This window comes from Semicossyphus pulcher, unplaced genomic scaffold (genome assembly GCF_022749685.1).
Source record: "Semicossyphus pulcher isolate SPU_LCO1_2020_fin unplaced genomic scaffold, fSemPul1.0.p SCAF_17, whole genome shotgun sequence".
Taxonomy (NCBI): Eukaryota; Metazoa; Chordata; class Actinopteri; order Labriformes; family Labridae; genus Semicossyphus; species Semicossyphus pulcher.
The window spans coordinates 2,361,165-2,383,474 of record NW_027211681.1 but is presented as its reverse complement, the minus strand read 5'-3'; the positions used below and the strand labels follow the sequence as shown (position 1 = coordinate 2,383,474).

The 22,310-nt window shown below is 42.7% G+C and overlaps 1 protein-coding gene across 1 annotated transcript; it reads right to left on the bottom strand.

Annotated features, from left to right (window-relative positions):
* Positions 1-1,028: 1,028 nt before the first annotated feature.
* Positions 1,029-21,538, bottom strand: jupa (junction plakoglobin a). Its single transcript, XM_069665331.1, has 16 exons — positions 21,418-21,538; positions 11,237-11,282; positions 10,728-10,889; positions 10,366-10,607; positions 9,667-9,905; positions 9,046-9,247; positions 8,521-8,665; positions 8,239-8,342; positions 7,791-8,129; positions 7,097-7,249; positions 6,831-6,950; positions 6,598-6,748; positions 4,864-4,985; positions 4,540-4,585; positions 3,630-3,767; positions 1,029-1,930 (listed from the first exon to the last, which is right to left on the bottom strand). Exons 2-15 carry the CDS (start codon positions 11,244-11,246, stop codon positions 3,637-3,639), a joined length of 2,166 nt encoding a protein of 721 aa, XP_069521432.1. The 5' UTR covers positions 11,247-11,282; positions 21,418-21,538; the 3' UTR covers positions 1,029-1,930; positions 3,630-3,636.
* Positions 21,539-22,310: the final 772 nt, after the last annotated feature.

Sequence of the window (22,310 nt, the reverse complement as noted above, 5' to 3'; positions counted from 1 at the left end):
AGGTGGATTCTGGTGTTTTAAGATCTTGTATCATGATCGACTGAGCTGTGAAGGCCGATGAGAGGAAGCATATTTAATGCAGGAGACAAGCAGCTATTTCACAAGCAACAGTTAGCTGCTGCAGCCTCGCTACTCGTCTAAATGATGATTATAACTCATCCTATTTTCTCTTGTGCATGAGTGAATGTGCAGACACATGAAAGAAATTGAAACATGCTTATACTTTGTAGAGTATCACACACTTTCTGTACTCACAGTTACACTGAAGAAGAGGAGCGGCTCTAGCAAAGGGATGAAGTTTGAAATCAAGCAATAATCTTTAATGTTATCAACTCTTCTCCGTCGTCCTTTATTATACTACTGTGTATGATGTGTCTGCATGATGTGGCTGTTTTGACTGGTCATACTGTCAGATGAAAGTGTTCATTTATTTTCTATATAGATGAAACTGAATAAAACACACAGTTGCTATGCATATTTATTTTTGTATTCTTTCCAGCAGGAGTTTTACATCCATCTTTATCTTTATAGAGTTCTTATCTATTATCAAATGTAATGAACCCTGCCAGCGAACGTCATGCTTGACGTCACTGCTGCAACAGGACCAGAGGAGCGTTTTAGTTAGCTGGTTTATCACTTGTAGTGCCTTCCTCTCAATCCATGTTTTTCTCCATCCTGCTGTTACGATTTCCTTCAGTGGATCACTGGATGATACTAATGAGAGAGCCTAAAGCTGTTTATCTCAAAGAGGAAGATACAATTTGGAGTATGCTTATGGAAAATGTTGTTTAATATAATCCTTCTTTTGATTGTCAAACAGCCAGCAGAGCCTAATAAGTTGTTAATGAATAAAAAAGGGTGGTAGGAACCATGAAGGACAGAAGGTAGTTATTATGGGATGGAGTCAAAACACTTAACATATCAAAGTGTGCATTTTTAGTTGTGATGACTTGTGATATCACAGCTTCTATATTGTTACAGATCTGACAACATGTAAATCTTTACCTGAGTAAACACAGACACCATCATATGTTTAATATATCCTTTATTTTATTAAACAAAATTTCAGTAAAAACTCTTATTAAGTAGAAAGACAAGATTCCCTGTCAGTAGTTTCTCCAGCTGTAGGGCCGACCCCGACTACATCATCTCACATGTTGATTATAACAGTCACAGAACCATTCTTTTAATGAAAGACATGTTTGTTAAGAATCTAGTAATGCCGGATAATGTGAACCTTTCCCAATGAATAACTTATAAAAGATGAGAAACATTTCCTAAAAACAAACATCTACACTCTAAAAAGTCATGACCATGGCGGGGGGCGGCCCTACACCGCTCTCTCAGGGGTCTGTCAGAGACCTCCACATCTCCTCGTTTGTTCACTCCTACTGAATCAGTGACTGCTGAGCCGATGTGAACTCTTCACTGACTTTGACTGGGAGAAAGTTGACAGTTTATAGTGTCTAACTGCAGCGCAGACAGCAGTGTCTGTTACAAAGGCGTTAAAAAGAAACAGAGTGGTGAGCAGGTGCACCTCTGGCAGTGTGTTCAACTATTATTCTCTTTTTTTTTTAGACTTTTCTTACAAAAAGAAGAAGCTACATGATTATCATCACAAAATAAAATCTCTTTGGCATAGAATACCCACCCGAAAGCATAAACACACACGCACACACACACACACATACACACTCACTTACACGCACACACACACTCTGAAAAGGTTCTCTAACAGAAACCTACAAGCGTCGTCACTGTCAGAATTATAATCAAAATTATGCTATAAAACAAAGTTGAGCCCTGTTAACATGATGAGTCCCGTACTCTGATAATTGCATATATTACATCAGGCTTTCAGAGATTCCTCTCCTTGTCCCATTACGTCACACATCAGCTCCTCCTCTCCACCGCTCCTCCGTCTCTGGGTCTGTGAGAAGAGGAAAGAGACATGATGAGAAAAGCTTGTCGAGCACACACGTTATCTTGTGAAATAGAAACCTCAAACTTTAAAGAGCTCTTCTCAAAGCTTTGAAGTGGACGGGGGGAAGTGATGTCATGTACTTAAGCAGTTGTTTACTTCTAAATATGGGAATGTAAACAACTCCATGTCTTTCTGTGTACAAGCTGATGAAACATCTATTCATATAGTTTGTTTTCAAAGTAACAATGACACTTTGGTCTGATTTAAATTCTCATGTGTTAAAGCAATAATGTTAGCCACCGTCAGCCTACAAATACCATTTGTTACTACAACAACACAAGTAACACATCTCTAGAATATATCAACTATTTATTCGTTTTATTGGGAATATATTTAATGTACAAAAAAAAGTATTCAGGTTCTTGAAACATTGTAATAATTAAACAATTTTAAGCATTCATTTTGAGTGAGTTTAGATTTGTGCTGATTTTGGCGCCCCTTGTGGACAAAGCCGCACCTCTTATGTCCAAGCTTAATCCAAAGGGGAACTGGACTCGGTTGAAGTTCTTGAAGACATTTCACGTCTCATCCAAAAGTCATTAGTATGCTAATAGATGTGTAAGCAAGGGTGAGTCATTAACCTGAGCTGTTGACCTAGTGTCACAGAGTTGCTGGCACCCTCTGGTGTTGGTGGGTCGTTAGGCTCACATGATCCTGTGTGTGAGCGTGATCTCAGCTGTTTGGGCAGAGAATTCAACACTGCATTGTAAGTGGGTGATAGGTGGTGTCTAAGGCCACCATAGAAGACCGCTGGTTTGAAAGGTGTCAAGGAAGCCATCTATGTTAAGCTGGAAAAACCATCCCTTAACAGAGGTGGTGGCCTGAAGGTGAAACGTCTTCAAGAACTTCAAGTACAAGTCTAGTTGCCTTTTGGATTAAGCTTAGAATGACTATGACCTGGATGACCTTCACAGACACGTACCTCTAATCCCTTCTCTGATTCTGTCCTGTACGTGCTTAAGAGTTGGTTTTTACAAAACATCTCTTCCTGCTTTCTTTAACAGTCATATGTATCACTCACTTTCTCACTCACCTGGGAAATGTAAACAAAGGCAGCGTGCAGTTAATCGCTTCGTCTGACACCTACCGCCCGCCAGCGTTTTCAGGCATTAAAAATAAGTATGTAGACATAAAAATCTTGACGCTGATGGTCTGGTTTGCTTTTGTAGCTCGTATAGAGTAGTCAGAATTAATTTCAGTCTGTTTCATAACCAGCGTAAAACTCCTCACAGGAGCTTTGACTTTTAATATTGAAGGTTTTATTATCATTCATTTAGTTTTTCTGCCATATTTAGCCGTATGACATTCTTATATAGTGGTGTTGAAAATGTTGTCGGCACTATTGTATCTGGTATCATGTTTTGTTTCTGTACCTGATGTGCTTTGAAGATTTAAAGCTTTTAAGAGGTTGGTAACAAAAGGCCATTTGCTCGTGTTGTCAGCCCATTGTCAACTGAATCCGATCAAACTACAGCCTCGCGGTCCTGACGAGGCAGAGCCTCAGAGTTTTTCAGTGTCCAAACCTTCATAAGTTATCCCTTCATATGCTTTGTGTTTTGAAGCTTAAAAACGATCTGTTATTTAGTTTTCAGAAGATTTAAACTACATTTCATGATTGGCTGAGGTAACGTTTATGTTTACTCACCTTTAGGTTAGTAATCATTGTAGGCCTGTCCCTGGTAGGCCATGCTGCCTGCGTAATCGTCAGCCATCATATTTCCTTCCATGGCGTCCATGGGTAAGTCACCTCCATACCCATAGGCTTGAAAACCAGCATCCATTTCTGTAAGACATTACATTTGTTTTTACTTGTTTCACACTAGACCAACAGATAATATGCAATTTCACTTGGTTTATTTACTGCAGCTGTCAAAGTAGTGGCAGGAGCCGTATAAAGAAGGTGTTTAAGACAGTGAAAAACTTTAAACGTTTTCCACATTTTTGGGAAACTATGATCACAAGGAGAGAGAGGAGACTGATCCTTTCCCCCCCTGAGGGTCTCTTTGCTCTATGAGGACACAGAAAACATCACCGCCATAAAAGGAGAAAGTCAAGAGAAGGAAAGGACGGGATTAAGAGAAGGATGAAAACACGGATAAGGGGAGGGAGATTGACAGAGAGAAAATCTTGTGGATTTGGCAAAGAGGAATGTTTGAAGAGAAAAAGATTCAAGAATAAAACTATATAAAAGTAAGCAAAACAAGAATCAGGTTAAGTACTCCATATTTGAATAATGTAGATAAAGAGTGACTTGGCAATTTACAATGCTACAAAAGGCACAAGAGGCCACACAAGTACCTGATTAAAAAGAGACATGAAAGTAAAAGAGATAGCTTGGCCTGTGCTCCTCCAGATACTGAATAACTGAGTTCTCATTTAACAAGAAAAAACGACTTCTTTTGCTTCATCATGAATGTGATGGAATGTGTAGGCTGCAGCGGGGAGGCATCCTGTTAGCAGATTACAGCATTTGAACACAGCGGTCGCTCCCTGTGGTGGAGTGACCAGAGCTGGGGAATGTGCTGTCTGTGCACATTTCAGACATAGTTACTCACCATCCTGGTACTGTGCCTGGTCGACAGCAGGGAGAGTGTTGTGGGCCTGCAGAGGGGTCACAAGACGGGGAAAGGTCAAACTAAGTCAACACTTTTATATATAGAAAGATTATTTAAAGCCCGTGAAGTATTGCTGCAGATTACGATATGAAGTTTCTTTAAAAAATGTTTTTTTAAATGTAGTTTGAAACTGCTATCAGCGTTATACAAAAGGGTTCAGATGAGTTACACAGAAACTTCTAGAGATTAAAACAAATATCTAAAACGAATCTCATTTAATGTGCAGTTGTTCATTTCTGGCAGTGGAGGGCGCCAAACACTCACCATCTCCCAGGCAGCTGGGTCGTGTTTGAACAGAGAGTGTGTGAGCTCCACAGACACACGCTTCTTGTAGTCGGAGTTCTTGTCCTCAGAGATGCGGAAGAGCACAGCTGCAGCATACGTAGCTGAGGGGGGAAACAAGGACACATTCAATGATTTACAAAAGCCGTCCACTCCTTTCTTTAAAAATAATGTGTTGGGGTGTGGATGTATTGACAGTAAAAAAGATCAAGTGTACATTTAGTCTAGTCTTCAGCAGAGTTAAAAGCGGTTACACAGTAGTTTTAGAACCCCTGCCTGCAGGAGGGACTCTTTAATAGTATTCTCTGGATACTTGTGAATATATTGAATTAGTATAATGAGTCATAAATCTTTAACAGCACAATGTGTGAAACAAACAAACCTTAAGCCTGATAGGAATGGGAAATGTGGCCAAAGAGAAATATCTTCCTAAATGTGGCCAGTAAATGATGAAATAACCAACTTGAACTCAAAGTGAGTTTTTTGGGAAATACACTTTCTTGCTGAGGCTTCTACCTGTACACTAAATATGAAGCTGGAGCCAGCAGGCTGTTAGCTTAGCTTAGCATAAATACTGCAAACAGGGGGAAATGGATAGCATAGCTCTTTGTTAAAAAGGTATCAAAAATCAGCCTACAGGAACTTCTAAAGCTCACTTTTACCCATTTACCATCAAAATTAGACTGCTGACACGGGTTTTCAGACCCGAGAAGACCTGCTAATAAATGCCGATTGTCTCTTTTCCAATTGCCAGTGGAGTATACTCCTTTCGTCTCTTTTCTGACGTCACAAACGCGCTGGAAACAGGGTTGTGCGTGTAAACAATAGCACGCACAAAGAACATACATTATACTCTTTGGTGAGCAGCATGGAGGCCAGGGAACATGTTACGGTGGTTAGGTCTTTATTGTATCTATTACTCATTCAATCTGGTTATCTGTTTCAACTCGGCGCCAACAAATTTGGAACGATTTGGACGAGAGGAAAAGGGATTGAGATTAGCGTGTCCACCCAGGTTTTGTGTTCTCATCAATGCCGATCGGAGCCGAGGCGATAATTACCCGGGTCTACTGCAGAGTCATTTGACCCGGGTCTGAACGCCGATTTTAACCTTTCCCACCTGACCAGTGGGAAAGCGGCTTTATAAACACCGTTCTCTTGTTTGTTTAATCAGTACAAATTGCTTTTTCATATTTACTGTACAGACACAAGAGTGGCATCAATCTTCCATCTAACTCTTAGCAAGATAAAAAATATGATGATAAATAAAATGATGATTAAAATAGATTCAAAGTTACTAAATGTAGCGTCTATCTGTGACTCTGATACAAACACACAAACATCCACTTGGCTGTGAGTGTAAAGTGATATCTGCACAATGTTTCATGTTTAATTATTAAGTTAGAACTTGTTCTAAGTGTTTACATATTTTATGAAGTCAACGACCTGCTTAGCTAGAATTAACTCAAACGTTGCATCCTTCTTCATGATTGTGTTGTTTTCTTTAATATAGGAGAAACGACATGTCACTCTGAGATGTAGTGCATTAAAAGGATACCATCGAACAAAATGGACATGGTCATGCAGAGTGAAGCACCTGGAAACTGCACTTAAAGTAAGCACTGCACTTGAGCTAATTGACTTTGTTGCTTTCTACCTCTGACTAAAGGCTACTTAATGGTGAGCTAATCAAAGTCCATTATGTGGGTGTCATACCGATGCCCTCGTTGTTGGAGTGCAGCAGGTCCATCAGCGGCGACGATGCGCCCTCAGCGTCAATCATCTCAGCTGATGTTTTGTCCAAAGCCAGCTCACACAGGACGCCGGCAGCCACACGCTTCACGTTGTCAACTGGAGAGTAGAGGAGCTGCAGAGGGGGAGGAAGAAAATAAGTAAAACACAAGGAATAATAATAAGTAAAGTGGGGGAGCCTCAGTGTCCTCTGTTACCTGAACAAACAGAGGGATGGTCTGCAGGTTGGCGATCTCTGCTCTGTTGATGGGATCTCTGGCCAGGATGTGCAGAGCTCCTGTGCAGCCCTCCACAATCTCCTCCATCCTCACTCCATCCTGAGGAGCAGCATGAAAAGAACAAATGTTACCCAAGCATACAAAAAAGCTTAAATAATTCACATCTTCTTTTCCCCAAATCCCTTAAACACACAAATAGTTCCTCAGTCATCAAAAGCATCCTTTCAGTCTAGCACTTCATGTACCTGGTATGTCTGCTGGGTGGATGAGCCGTGTTTCTGGGCGTCCTGGTGGGCTTTGAGCAGCAGGTTGACCAGACGGGGGATGGCTCCAGAGTCCCTCAGAGGGGCCTGGTTCTCGGAGCACAGCGCCAGGTTGCGGATCAGGCCGACCACAGCCTTTAGGCAGGGAGGACAGGTAAAGAAACGGTCATTATGCTGTTATATCTTACTGGACAAAACAACTCAAGCTTCTCCATTACATGAATTGATTATTTTTCCCCCTGATGCCTCCTCTTGTCAAACATACTGTTCCTGCTGTCATGAGTATTTCATGCTCTTTCAGGCTGATTGAGACTCTGGACTTCAGCCAGATCAGCCATCCCCTCTGTCCATCTGTCTACTTCTCCCCATTTTGCCCAGTCGCTCCCTTTTGACTAAACCCATTTGTTCATCAACATGTTTATTAAAATCTTAACTTATGCTCCCTTAAAGCACCTAGTTGTTCTGTTGGTGTCCTTTATTTTTTTAACCCTCATCTTTGCACGAAAACATTATTACCTTCTTTTTAGAAAACTCTCTCAAATAAGGGTGATGTTCTGATATGATTTCACGCTAAACTGTGATGGCACATCACTCTAAACAACGAGGAAAAAAACTGGCATAAAAGATTAAGTTAATATTACATGATTTTCAAACACCGTCCCTCCCTTCTCTCTACCTTGATGACGGGCCAGTAGTAGGGTTGGTTGAGCAGCTTGACGATGGCGGGGATGCCGTAGTGTTGTCTCACGGCGTTCTGCGCCAGCTCAGCCTGTTGGTGGCGCGAGGTCAAGTGGCGCAGAGCGCAAACGGCAGGCTCAGTCACATCCTCCTTCTCACCGGCACGCAATATGGCGTGGATCAGCGCCTCCACTCCATTGTTCATTGTGACCAGGGACTTATTGTGGGCATTGTTGCATGTGAGGTTTGACAGGATGCCGGTGGAGCAAGTGAGCATGTTGAGGTCGTCTGAACTGAGCAGGCCGACCAGAGTCTGCAGCAGGCTGTCCATTCCCTCCTGGAAATGATTGGACGAGAACATTTTTCAGTTTCTTGTCTACAGAATTATCAGAAATTACAAAAAGGAAGAAGGAGAGAAAGAACTGCGAGTGCTTGTGGTGACGGACCTGCTTGGTGGCAGCGTCAGACAGGTTCCTGAGCGTCCACAGACAGTTCTGCATCAGGCGCTGGCTGGAGCCATTCAGGTGTTTACCCAGAGCCTGCATCCCACCTGCAGGATCAGAGCAGTCAAATCACTCGGCTCTCACCAGCATCTCATAAATCGTACTTTCATTTTCTGATGTGGCTGACAACAAGGCAGTTCAGGTATTAAGAAGTTGACACACCTGTATGACTGCCTTATAAACACACACAGGTGTGCACTCACACAGAAAACACACATTACATACCAGCCTCCACAATGGCGGGTTTGTTGCTGGGGCACACAGAGAGCACTTTGAGCACTCGGCTCGTGGTCCACAGCAGCTTCTCATAGTTGTAGGTTCTCATGATGTTAACCAGACCCTCAGGTCCCCTGTTGGCCAGGATGATGAGCTGTGAGAGAGAGAGAGAGGCTGTGTGAGTATTTTTGCATATAACAAGTACATAGGGAGTGAAGACAATATGTATTATGCAACACTCTTTTGTAAAGAAAACCTTTCAAAATGAACAATTCTTACAAAGCTGTGACCTGTCCAAGCAGATAAACAGCAGTTAATCATCTTCCACTTAATAACCCCACCCACAGCCTCACTGTGCCAGCATTCTGAACGACTCTGTTCACATGCCACACCCAAAACAAAAACACATGCACCCACAAGCTCGACAACCTGAACAGTATCAAATTACAACACTTGGCTGGTTTGAAATGAATCAGCCATTTTGTTTAGTATTAAGTCAGTAAGTAACACACACAGACACACAGACACACACACCTTGCTCTCCTGGTTGCCGTAGGACAGCAGCTGCAGACAGTCTGTGGTGATGGCCAGGAACTTGGGGTTGGTCTTGTTCAGCAGAGGAACCATCTTCTGCAGGCCGTCAGCCAGACGCACGGCCATCTTTGCTCCTTCCTGGTGCAGCAGAAGGTTGTGGAGCGTGGTGATGGCGTAGAAGAGCACGGACTCCATGGGAGAGCTGATGGAGAAAAACAGGTGGTTAAGGTCGGTATCACAAAAAAATGGCATGTCCTGTTGCCATGCATTAAAGTCAGATTCCATTATTGGATGTTCTTACTTCTAGACACAATCAACTAGTTAATTTCAAGTGACATTTAAAGAAATTATTCTGTGTCTTTTACTTCTACTTGAGGCAGGAACAATGAGGTTTCTCTTCATATTAAGTATGTGGTATGTCCTAATATAGCTGTCAGTAAAACCTGTGTCAAAAGGAGCACAGAACAAAAAAACTGAGCCTAATAATGAATAAAGTCAGTGTTTTCAGGTGGATATTGGCTTTAAACTTAAGCTAATAAGTAGAGTATATTTTCCCAACATATATAAACAAGAAGAGAAGAAAAAACAAGAATCAAAATTTCTCTCTTCATCCTGATGTACCTGAGCATGCGGACCAGAGCAGGGATGCCTCCGGACTTGAAGATGGAGAGCAGACCCTCTCTCTGGTGGGACAGGTTGTGCAGGATGCTGGCTGTGGCCCGGGCTGTCTCCATGTCGCTCGTGTTCTGCATCGCCCGCACCACCGCCGACACCATCTGCGGGGACTGCATCATCACACGCCGAGAGGCGTCCTTGCGTGTAAGCTGGTTGACAATCTGTGCTGCCTTGCTGACCACCACCTGGTGAGAAGTGAAAGAGGAGGTAAGAGTTAATTTATACTGGTGGAAATATTATTAACATTTGAAAGTGACTCTTCCTGTTTTCAATTCTTCTTCTATGACGGTTTTAAATCACGCCAAAATATTGAATTTGAAATGCCATAAATCGGCGAAAAGCTTTGGCCTTATGGATTGTGGTGTATTTCAGGATAAATGACTTAAATGTTTAAAGGATTTTCACAATTGTTGTTGACTGAAGAAGTAGTTAAACGTTTTGGAAAACGCTTGTTTGCCTACTTGCTGAGAGTAAGATTGAAAGTTCTACTTTTGTGTACAGTAAATATGAAGCTACAGCGATTAGCTTAGCTTAGCTTAGCACAAAGCCTACAAGTAACACCAACACCGTAGTTAATGAGGTATCAGGAATGTAAAATGTAATGTTAATTTCAGACTGTGCGTGTGTGTGTTCTGGGTTCATCACCGAGTCTTCATCGTTGAGCAGTTTGGTGAGTTCAGGCACGGCGCGGCTGGCCAGCTCAGCGTCGTCCTGGTAGTTGATCAGATGGACGATGGCCTGCTTGAGTAGCTGGGAGGGCTCAGCCAGCTTCTGGACATTGGTCATTTGGGATGGGTCTGTCTGGGTAGACAGGATGGTGGTGCTCCCCTCAATGGTCTCTGGAAACATTGCAGCTCGCACCCGCAGGGCTCTGGTAGCATGAAATTCTGTATAGATGACATCACAGGCCACATATTATTAGAATATAGATCGAATAGATTATATAGATAGATTAGAATATACCGTTTATGCATACTGGCTGGTTTGGTTCTAGCTTGTGGTCTTACCGGGCTCTTCAGTTGTGATGGTGGTTACAGTGTACTTGGAGTTGGTTAAATCGCCGTCGTCATCTCTGTATGTATTGGCTCCGGACTGGATGCCGGAGTCGATGCCGTACCTTGTCTCCTGCCACTCTGTCACCTTCATGACGCCGCTTTCAGCCTCAGCCACTGCAGAGCAGGAAGAGAAGACATTTTGGACTTTAGAGGTGGCTACCCTCATTTTTCTCCCCAGTGTTTACCTTGACACCACACAAAGGAACTGTTTTACAGAAGCAACTTTTAGTTATCATTTGTGTTTAGGAAGTGACCTCAGTATAACAACATGACAACAATAGTTGGAAGTAGGAAAGGTCAAGCTCAAAACATTCAACAGTCCCCTAAAAGTGCTGTGTAATGAGGTGATTTAGATTAAAAGGAACCTGAAAATGCAGAAATAAAACCAAAAATCACTGTATTACTAAAACAGAGTATGCAAAAATGTAGGAAGAGGAAATAAAGATCTGTTCATGACTTACTCATTTCCATCCTGGCCTCACGTTATCAAACAACGCTGAAGCAAACCTAAAAGAAAAAACACAAACAGAGACAAGGTCAAGATTCAGTCACACATTTAATCGTCACAATGATGATGAAGCTGCTCGCCGCCTCTGTTCCAGCGAAGTCTCTGCTACCTCACACAACACATCATTCAGTTTTATATGCAACCGGAGTGTGACAGCTCACAGGACGACTCCCCCTCAGACATGCACCCTGACCTGAAAATGACAACACAGAGCAGCAGCAGAGGCTCATGGGGGAGAGAGGGTGAAGTGGAAGGAGAGACAGCTGTAAGTCAGGAATGTTAGCCAGCCCAAGTGACCTTTCACCCCGGGCCTCCACCCATACAGCCGTGGGAGCAGCCTGCTGCTGACGTAAGGCAATCAGGAACCTGCTCGTCAGGTTTACCCTCCACTGGCTGAGAGAGTGTTCAGACAGTGAGCATACTCCTCGTCACACACAAACCTCAGGAAAACGCCTGCAACTTGAGTCAAAAATGTGCCACATTTTAAACACTTGTGGGTCTCTTTAAATGGGACTTCCTGATCTTATGTAGTTTAAGATTGATTGTCAAGATTGTGCAACTGCCGAGCTACTTGTTGGTGCAAGTTTTTGCTACTCCTCCTTCACGATCTCATTTCCCTATTAAAAGATATTCTCCCTACATTTACTTAAGTATGCGATTATACTGTATCTGATAATAGGAAAATATTTTGACCCAGGTGTAGTGTACTTTCATTTTCATGCACTTTACCATTAAATGTATGCACATCTGAGTAAAGCTGACAGAACTAGTTTACATGTAAACTGCAGACTGTTTATTAAGATATGGCAAAAGTATTTTACTTACTGACACAGTTTCAAACACTAAACTTCATTTTCTTGAAATGTTGCCGCCTTAGCCAGACTCTTTTGCACCCAAGATCCTTATTGTGTATTTGAACCTAAAATAGAAGATTAAACACAATCTATCCTTACAGACTTCCTTGTTCTCCACATTTCTGCAGCGCGAGTGTCACCCACCACAGAAATCTTCATAATAGCTTTCTACATGTAACATATGGCAGATACAGTACAATGCCTTCACTGTGCTGGTTACAAGTGTTTTCAGATGTCTGACAGTCACTCACGGTATCCTTTGCTGAGCACAATGCAGGGGGACCATTGTGTTTTTGTGTGTGAGTGTTGAACATGTAATAGTGTGTGTGTTGATTTCTTCAGGCACTGCACTGAAGGTACCAGGGGGCTTTACACACAATACAGTCAATAAGCAAATGCCTTAACAGACGAAAACAGGTGAAAATATTACCCTCCTCGAAGCTCTTTGTGTGACAGCATGTTATGGCTCGATTCCCTGCAATAAGCAACTACGCTTATCTTCCGTCTTCACAGCTAATAAAACAAGTCGGGGCTAAAATCCACAGTCGAGCTGCTGTGTTGGCACAAACTGAGCTATAAACCCCTAAATTACCACCTAAACCTACTCTCACACTCGTACTATCACAGCCTAACAATGTGGTGAGTACTGTAATCAAAGTTGACCTGCGGGTTTGGAGGAACAGAATTTGTACAGAGTGAACTGCTTTGTCTCGCTGCTTTACGCCGGAGCTGTTCATATTAGTTAAAGCACCACTCCCTCATCTTTTCACCCTCAGGCTTTGCATAGGGATGTGTCGTGCTGTGTTTCATTCCCTCAGCCGACCCCGCCCACTTTTTCCCCCCCAGGCATCGATGTGTGTGTGTGTACTGGTATGTAATTGTGTGTCATTGTAGCTTCAGCAGGCAGGGGGCTTTGTTTTCCGTTACAGTTGTATGAGTGTTATGTGTGCACCAGCATGTTCCTCATTAATCTCTAGCAACTCATTTGCAACTCTCCAAATTTTTGTGGTCTGTTTGTGTTTTATTTTTTTTTATTATGGATATGATTATGTTCAAAACACATCCACCTGGACCTGCTGTTCTTGTAAAGTCCTAACATGTTTCTTTACTGATTCTCACTTTCACAGGGAGCAGCTCAGCGATTTTAGCAGTTGTGAGTCTGGCATGAGATCCTGCAGGACCAGTCCACGGAGGACTTGCAGCTACATGCTACCACACAGATGAAGCACTGACTCACACATGCACAGGCAGAAACTATGCTTATTATCACGGTGTACGCCTACATTTCCCACTAGAGGTGTGGCCTCTGTTTGAAAAAAGCTAGCATGACGGCTTGTCATCAAGATTGTAAGCAACTACTTGCTATCTGGTGATCAACATGCAAATGGGATTAAATTCACATAATTAGACCAACCTTGCTTAAGTTTAGCTTATTATAAAGGCTTTAAAAACATGTCTGTTTGTTAGAAGCAGATCTACAGCATGCATACAGTGTCGCCACAGACCTTTCCTGCTCTCTGTAAATCAGGGACAGTGTTTGTGTAGTCTTTGTTTTCCTGGGCGAGGCAGTGAGTTCAGCCAACTGTTGCAATGCTGCAACACGCCCCGCTTATCGCCTAGGTAACTCTGCTCAGGCCCTGAACTATGGAGGTTTTATCTGCTGACCCATCTGATGTCTGAAGCTTTGCTCGCCTGATTGCTGATAAGTGTTTGTGGCCTCTTGGGTTTCCTGATAACTTTGTTCTTTTTACTTTCCCACAATGCTCCAGACTGTAGTCTAAGCCAAGAAGATACTTTTGAAATAATATAGTAAAAGACTTTTATTTTGTGTTTTATGACAAGTTTACTCAAAGTGGAACAACTGAGGGATTGTTCAGCGCTGAATTAAAGCTGTTAGTTGTTTTTTGTGCTTGTGTCTGGACTTTGCTCTCTTCTAGTTAATGAGTTATGCATCCTTTCACTCTCACTGTACCTTGCTTTGTCACTACCTCCGTCCATCCATTCATCCACCCACATAAACAGAAACTTGGAAGCCACACTTTTCACTCGGGAAACCTTACACTCATCCCCTCCCACTTTCTTTTTTAAGCAAGAGGACTTCTTCCAGAGAAAAAAACCTGCCCAGTAAAACCAGGAATGCATATCAGTGCGAGCAGCCAGTGAACACGTTGCGACAGAAGAGCAGAGATGACACTGTTTAGCACGCAATGCTGAAACACTGCTGTGACATTCCTCACTAACACTATATATTCAATCTGTCCAATGATCTCACATAAATCTTGTTCTAAATCATTTTTATCACTTTTTTCATGCTGAACCTTTCTAAACTTATCTCACCGACTCACTCAGACAGTGACTAAAGATATAGCAATACTATGAGGACATGACAGTGTGACAATGGACGAATAACTACATCATGAAAACAGGTTCACTCTCCGGCCCCCCTCCAACCACAGGCATGTTACACAGGGAGTGTCTCCCCAGCAGTGACTCGCTCTCTGCAGGGTGTGGCACAGTGTGTGGGTGAGCTGGGTGAGGCTGAATACACCTAAAGACTGCAGGGGCTAAACTGTAGATCTTAATGCTCACGATTATTAATCAATTATGTGGTGACAAACTGCAGGACAGATTTTGACTTCGTCTTTCTAAGCTTGTCTTCGTGTCACAGCAGGAATGAATCAGGTCAGAGAAGAGGCCCGGGGGGCTGGAGATGCACCCTGGTCGTACACAATTGTGGCTCCTCACATACATGACAATGATTTGTTATTAGCTTCATGTCTTTTTGGCAGACAGGGGCGTAAATTACATGTTACCTGACCTTTGCCATATGTTGTGCTCAGCTTTTACAGGCTTGCCTTAGAAGCTGCTTTAGAAGATTAAGCTCATAAGTGTAAAAGACTAGTTTAGGGATTTTCAACTCTCCTAGCTCTGTCAACTAAATATGAAGCTAGAGCTAGGGCCTGGTTAGCCTAGCTTAGCTTAAAGACATGTAACAGGAGAAACCTGGCTCTATCCAGAAACAATAATATACATTTACCTGAACCTCTATGTTCACTAATAAATAATTTGTTTTAAGAAACATGAAAGGAAATACACATAAAAGTACAAAGTAGGCTTATACTGAGCTAAGAGAAGCTAAGCTAACTGTCTCCTAGGCTAGAGGTAGCTGAGTAGTAAATCTCGTTAAGAACTCAAAAAGGACTTTTTCCAAAAAAGTTGAGCTTTTCTTTTAACATGTTTTAACCAAACAAATGAAATCAAGAATTCAACAAAAATATTTTGCATAATAATAGTCAGTACATTACAGCTTTTTTCTAAAACTTGTTCTAAGCTTAGCTTAGTCTAGAAGAACGGGAACAGTAGAAACCCTGCTCTGTCCAGAGAAAGCTCAATAATAACAATGTTAGAAATCATGTTAATTATCCACACAAAAACCACAGGCACTTTTCCTGCACATTAACCCCTGACTGAGTACAAACTGGCGCTTTTACATAAAGCTACAGCAAGCGAAGTTAGCTGTCTCCATGGCTAGCGGCAGTGTCATATTTATTGTACAAACTTAAGTCGTTGTCTTCCTCTGTAACTCTCTTAGAAAGCATTTCCCAAAATTTTAGAGCTATTCTTTTAACTCAACAACCAAAAACACCAATTTTTGCAGCAATAATTGTATCTTATGTTTATGTGAACTGCATGCTCTCCCGTCATGAGATCATCACAGCTTTGTTTTAAGAACTAAACCTCGACTGTCTGTGGTTCTTAACAGGCTTGCTGATGTCATGTTTAGACTGACATGCAAATAAAGCAGATTAAGTTACCACACATCTGTAAAGCTTCCTGCACCATCTGCACAGATTTGACATATAGGCTGCCCCCCCCCTCACACACATGCTGTCACATATATGTCCCCTGACATGCAACCACGCTCCTCTTACTCTTTACTCCATATTACTTTAACACAACACCCTGCACTCACAGAGCTAACGGCTGGTGCAGCCAGCTGAGCCTCCAGATTTGACACTGGGCTCTGTGCGTCTCTTCCCCACAGAGCCGGGGTTCAGCCGTCCCGATGGGATACAGCTTAACACCAACCACTAACCTTCCCGATCCCCAAACCACACATCCCCTATCCCCCACTCGTCCTACAATGGCCGTCATGGCGCTGTAATGGAGGCAGCAGGGGCTCACTGGGTAGCTGGTTGCTATAAATCAATAAGAGAGGATGTGAAGTGGTGCACAGCTAATGGATTTATTGTGGTGGGTGACAGGAAGTGGTGGTCAACATTATCTGACTCACCAACATTGTTGGCCTGTCTGGTCTGAGGAGAAGTTCATTAGCAGAAGCTGGACTTTAGCAACCGTTCCTACATACTGTACACGCACAACTATGGTGACAAACTACTGTAGGCTGTGTCACGCCATGCGCTAAGTCCTGGTAGAACAAGACACACGCTCTTTGAGAGAGAGAGAGTATTCGTCAATTGACTGTAACATGCAGTTGATAAAATCCAGACCATAGCAACGCTGGCATGCCAAGGGCCCACAGAGAAAGAACAGACAATGAGACACTGCTGCTGTGCACTTGAGCAACACACACTGAATTTGTCTGAACGTGGCAGATACAGCGCGGCACTCTCCCCTTCCTTTCCCGATCTGGAAACATTCCCAACAACAAAGTCAACCACAGTCAGCATGCCGATGAATTAAATAAGCAGCCGGTTGGTTAATGGTCCCAGATCTGTCAGGTGATTCACTGCAGCCCCTTTAATGAGTTAAATTAGGCCAGTGGATTCAGTATGTTGGCTGCAAACTGGTGTGCAGTTGTTTACTCCCTGTGGGAGCTCGCTGTGAATCAAAGGAAATGTGAGCTGCCTCGGAGGAGGTGCCGGAGAGCAGAGCAGGATCAGATTACACCAAGCTGATAAAGAAGGAGGGAATGAGTAAAAAAGGGAAGGGTGTTTCTGCGTGGTAATAAACCCTCATTTGCAAAGCCACAAAGTTCATCAAAGAGTCCATTACATGTCAGATATTGCGGGAGGAAGTTTGTCCAAAGATTGTCTTCAGTATCAGGAGAACAATAGATCATAAAAGAAGTCACTGGGTGGGTTTCATTAGATTTGTTAAAGATTTAACTCCAGGGTTTGAACATTTGATGCCCATTTATTGTTATTTTGGGTTATAAAAGTGTTTTTAGGTTAATGACTACCTACAGCGACGCCCCCTCCTCCATGTTGTTTGGTGGACGGTAGGAAGGAAGAGGATGGACTTAGTCTGATACAGCACAGAGAGGTTCTGTGTTACTTTGTTTGGCGTAGAGAGGAAAAGAGTAGCTGCTTTGTCCCATTGACTGCTGTCACAGTGAAAAGGAAACCGGGTCTCAAGTGTCCCCGTTGGATGGAACCAAAAGGCTGAAGCACATCAAAATGCCTTTGTGTGTTCACCGGCCAAGTTCAGTGGCCAGCGCTGCATCCAAAGCCCCGTTTTAAAGGCCTGATGGGGAGTTATTTCTTAAACTGCAACTGCTACGCATCGGTGTGCGTCTGAGCACTGAGGCGATGTGACAGATGATTAATTTTTCAGGGGGATTAGAGACACGAGGGAGCGGGAGGGGGTGCTTTAGAGAGCTGGGTAAAAAAATCTAAGGGGGGCAAACGAATACAGCGCTCCTCTTAAAGCAGCTCAAGTTCAGGGTTTCTTTATGAAAAAGAAACATAAAATCTAAATGTGTCTGAAGCGTAAAAGCCAGCCGCATTAAAAACTTAGTGACTTATTCTCACAACAGTCGAGACACTTGCTCCATATTCTGCTGTTGTCAGACAATCACCTCCAAAATGTCAACTTTTAAGGCACAAAAGAGCAAATTGAAAGGAAGAGGAACAGCCTTGATTGTCTTAAAAGCCCCTGCATTTTTAGGTAATCCAGTGTTTTGTAAAGTATTCACAGGCCCCAGGGTTGCACAACTTTCCCAACCCATGGGAGCACGAAATCCTTCAATCGCAGTGAAACATAAAAACAAACAGAGTTATGACATTTTCACTCAACAGTGACGGTTTGCAAAACTATTTTCCTTGTGAGATCAAGTTGAGCAAATGCATGTAACAAGTCACGCTCTCCGTTTCAGCCACACCCTTGCTGTCCTCACTTTCCTCAATCTCTCATAGAAGTGTAATTAAGGGACAGGGTGGAGGAGGAGGAGGAGGAGGAGAAAAACAGACACCACAGGCCTCATCACAGTCACTATGCTGAGAAGTCCAACTCAGCCAAATCATCCAACTGTGAAAACTTTATCTTTTGAGTCAGAGCTGGAATCTAGTTCACTCCCTCCCTGCTCGGATGCGCCGTCAGTAATGAAAAAATTATCAATGGTAATGTATTCTGGAGAAAACAGCGGGATTCAGCTATTTTCAGCATGCTGTTGGACGGGTGCATGGGTGTTTTGGACAGAGCTTTGATAGGAGCTGACTTGAAATGAACGACCTGGCAGACATTCACACAGATTTAAAAGTGCCAGGGACGGGAAGAAACAGCCGTTAGGCCTTTGACATTTTAAGTAAGGGACATTTTCTCGTCCTCCTCCTTTGAGCCAACAAAAAGAACTGTTGAAGGTAAATAATTAATTCCACTGGCTGTCATGGGAAGAGTTCAGCTGGGCAGTGTCAGCCTTACTTGCTCAGCATTATACCGCTGTGCCCTGCTGGAAGCTTCTGATTTTGTGTTCTGGCAGTGACAGCAGAAATCTTCCACATGAATGGACGTTTTTCAGATGATCCTGCCAATTATTTAATTACCGTATTCACTCTAAACAAAGAGACAAACAATCATTTGGCATGACTTAATTAACCCCTTCACTTGTATTTTGTTGCACCTGCCTGGTTTAGCTAGTGAAAGTCATGCATTTTAGATTGAATTAACAACTAGGATTTCTTGCGGTTATGTCCTCTGGTAAGAGATTATAATACTAGTAGAGCTTTGGGTGTCTGGGAGGCTGCCGGGGTGAATAAATCTGCTTTGGTTTGATGACAGCATTGTCTAATGAAGATTTTCTCAAGAAGAGTACCCCGTGGAGATTTTGATGCCGTCACACTAGCTCGCTTTTGACTCCAACCACAAAGACCCCTATCGTGGCTGATGGGAAACTTTATCTCTGTGCGTCCCTTTCTCCATGGGAACAGTAGAACACAGAGGAGGCCGGGTGTTATGCAAACACAGAGCAGGTCACCAGACGTGTGCGCCGAGTGGCTGTAACTGAGCCCCAGGAAAGTACTCAGTCAAGCACCGCTGAACAGAGACAAAAACGAGGTAAGACAGTCAATCCACAGAGAAAGAAATCCTTAAACAAAGAGGTCAGAATATATGCCATACAGTAATCCCCTTTGCAAAGTGTGGGCCTATTTATAAACTGAAGGATCTCCTGGCCTCTTGCTCTGCTAATGTAGGACAGTATCACGGAATTAAGCAGGAGGGGGGAGATAATCACCGTGCTACCACAGCTGTAGCTGCGAAATCTACAGTAAGTCAGCCCCCCCCAATCCCCCGCTGCTGTCCCACCATCCAGCCGCCCTCTTCCCCTGAGGGCAGACAGGAACAGCTTTCCAACCAGGGTGCTGTCTGTTGCTGCACAACTTGATGACACAGACCCGGGGTAAGCTTGGCAGAGGCCTGACTGGCAGAAAGTATTGGCACCGTGTCCTATTCAACCTGACACACATTCAGCCTCAGCTGGACGCGTTGGTCCAGAAACAAGATGAATGCCACAAACTTGTTTAGAGCCGTTCTTTTTGCTTTAGGACAGTGTAACTTACTGATACTTTAATAAAAAGAACAATAGATCATTAACAGTTTAATGGTCCAAGGTTTTTATATTTGAATACAAATGTCCATGTCAAATGTGACTTAAACACATATTAAAGTTGGCTGCAGAAAACACAGCCAATGACTAAATCAGATACGACAAAGCAGATAAGATAAAAGTAATTTAAAATAGATGTTGACTTAAGTGGATTTACTTTCCTGAGGTCATTAAGCAAGACTGAAAATCTGCTGTCCTGTCAAGTCTGATGCATCTACAAACTGAGGTAATGACATCATGGAAGATTTGGCAACAACTGGAGACATCACTGCTGGCAGGAACAGCTGTGTGGGAGTCATGGGCGCTATAGTAACATCCTCACATTTTGAAGATATGATTTATTATTCATTGTCATACATTACACGTGTGTGCGAACTAGAACATACCCCCCCTGCAGAATTAGCTCATTGTATTACTGGCTGTTTGAGCTCAAATGTTAAAATGTTTTAAGGGATGAAACTCAAGATTGATTAAATCTCTTCGCTAATAAACTTTTAGATTAATCGTGTGGTCTGTAACATGTTGGGAAAATGTGTGTGACATATTCCAAAACAAAATCATTATTTATTAGAGGACAAATACAATAAATGGACAGATTGATTAAATATAAAGGCCAACAATTAGGCCTAGTTTTATAAAAGTAGATGTTTTATTGTACAGTTTGGAACCTGTGAAATCCAGTGAAATAGCTGCACATTTATACCTCTGTGAATTGGCTTATCAGTTGATCACGTCAGCTCTTTTAAAGTCTATATTTATGAGTAAGCTACAACCATAAATGTTTAGTTGTTGTCTAGCCAACAAGTGACCATAAAAGTTTATCCGAGATATCACTGTCATACAAATTATAGCCTGTAACCCATTATACCCCGTCTATTCTGAAAAAAGACATTATCTAGATTAGCAAAAATTCAGTAATAGCCCTTTTATCCTTTCACCTGCTTCTCTCGCACGCGAAAACAGATGAGCGCGCGCACACACTTAGACACCACGAATGACTATGTGGGACCCACTATTGACAAGTGACGTCAAGATGTATGATCGATACTGGGGCCATAAACGTCATTATTACTTGTCAGACAGGGGGTAATTGCCAGTTTTGACATTGAAAAGATTAGTTTCATGAGATAAAGCAAACTTTTGTTGACCGGAGAGCTCGCGCTGGTGCGTTTCATCGAAACAGCAGGCAGTGGTGGTCAGTTTGAGGCATGCGGAAATGAATTCCAAATATGAAGCTGGATATGCACCCAGGTAAGGAAAATATTTTAAAAAACGAAGCAGAAAGTATCTCACACAAATTTAACACGCAAACAAATAGCAGGGTAGAAAATACAACACGCAAAAAGAAAGAAAAAGAACAAAGGTCGATGATAAAAACACTAAGAGCAGTTTAAAACTGTCGGAGAAAGTAAACACACGTTCATTAAGTCTTACCTGTCGAAACACAACGAAGAGTTCAAAGTAATTCCAGCTCGCTGTTGTTTTCTTCGGTACGGGACACTTCAGTATTTCTCCTCTCTTCTCTCCACTCTCTCCACTGCTGCTGCTGCTGCTGGCCGACAGTCCTCTGAACAAAAATGAGTAAAAGAAGCGTCACCTCAGCACAGACTCCACCCCCCTCACCCCGACCCCACCCTGCCACAGCTCCACACAGAGAGGCGTTAGAGCTCGTTTTTTGTCAGGAACTGGAGTCAATAAAGTAAACAGCAAGATGTTTACTTCTTAAAAACTGCCTGAGCTTATGTCACCTATTATAGCCTAATGTTATGATAAATTCAGAAAAGATGAAGCTCACAGCAGACTTCCAGTGGATACATTTTGACAATAAAATTAGAAAGAAAACACGACACAGTAGAGTATAAGTCTATAATAGCCTTTTCAGACTAGTTGGCTAGTTCAATTATGTTGATAGTACAATAGCATTCGAGTTTTCAATAGCTGTGCTTTTCATGTGAAAGTGACTAAAACGACGCTGTGTCCTGACAACCACTTAATTCACCTGCATGACGACCGACCACACCTTGATTACAGCACGAAACCAGACAACAACATGAGTCACCGCAGCCGGGAAACGATACGCTGTCAGGGCTGCTGCTGACGCCACTTACAGAGAGACAGATACAACATTTTATGTGTGTTTGTGTCATGTGTTCGACTCACTCTTTCTTTTTGTTCTCTTTCTGACTGTAGTTTCTGTGGAGGTGTCGGTGGGGAGGGTTAAAGGGGAGAGAGAGAGAGATTTTTATTGGATAGAAAATGAGATAGATCCAAACTTTTCAAGTCTTTGCCAAGGACGTTTTTTTATGTAAACGGAGTTCTTTTGAAAA

Bases quoted from the DNA above. Each gene is read 5' to 3' on its own strand.
- jupa (XM_069665331.1), bottom strand. The intron at 9,248-9,666 runs GTACATCAGGAT...TTTCTCCATCAG, and splicing joins GCTCTGGTCCGCATGCTCAG to CTCTCCCATGGAGTCCGTGC. The intron at 3,768-4,539 runs GTGAGTAACTAT...AATGTCTTACAG, and splicing joins CCAGGCACAGTACCAGGATG to AAATGGATGCTGGTTTTCAA.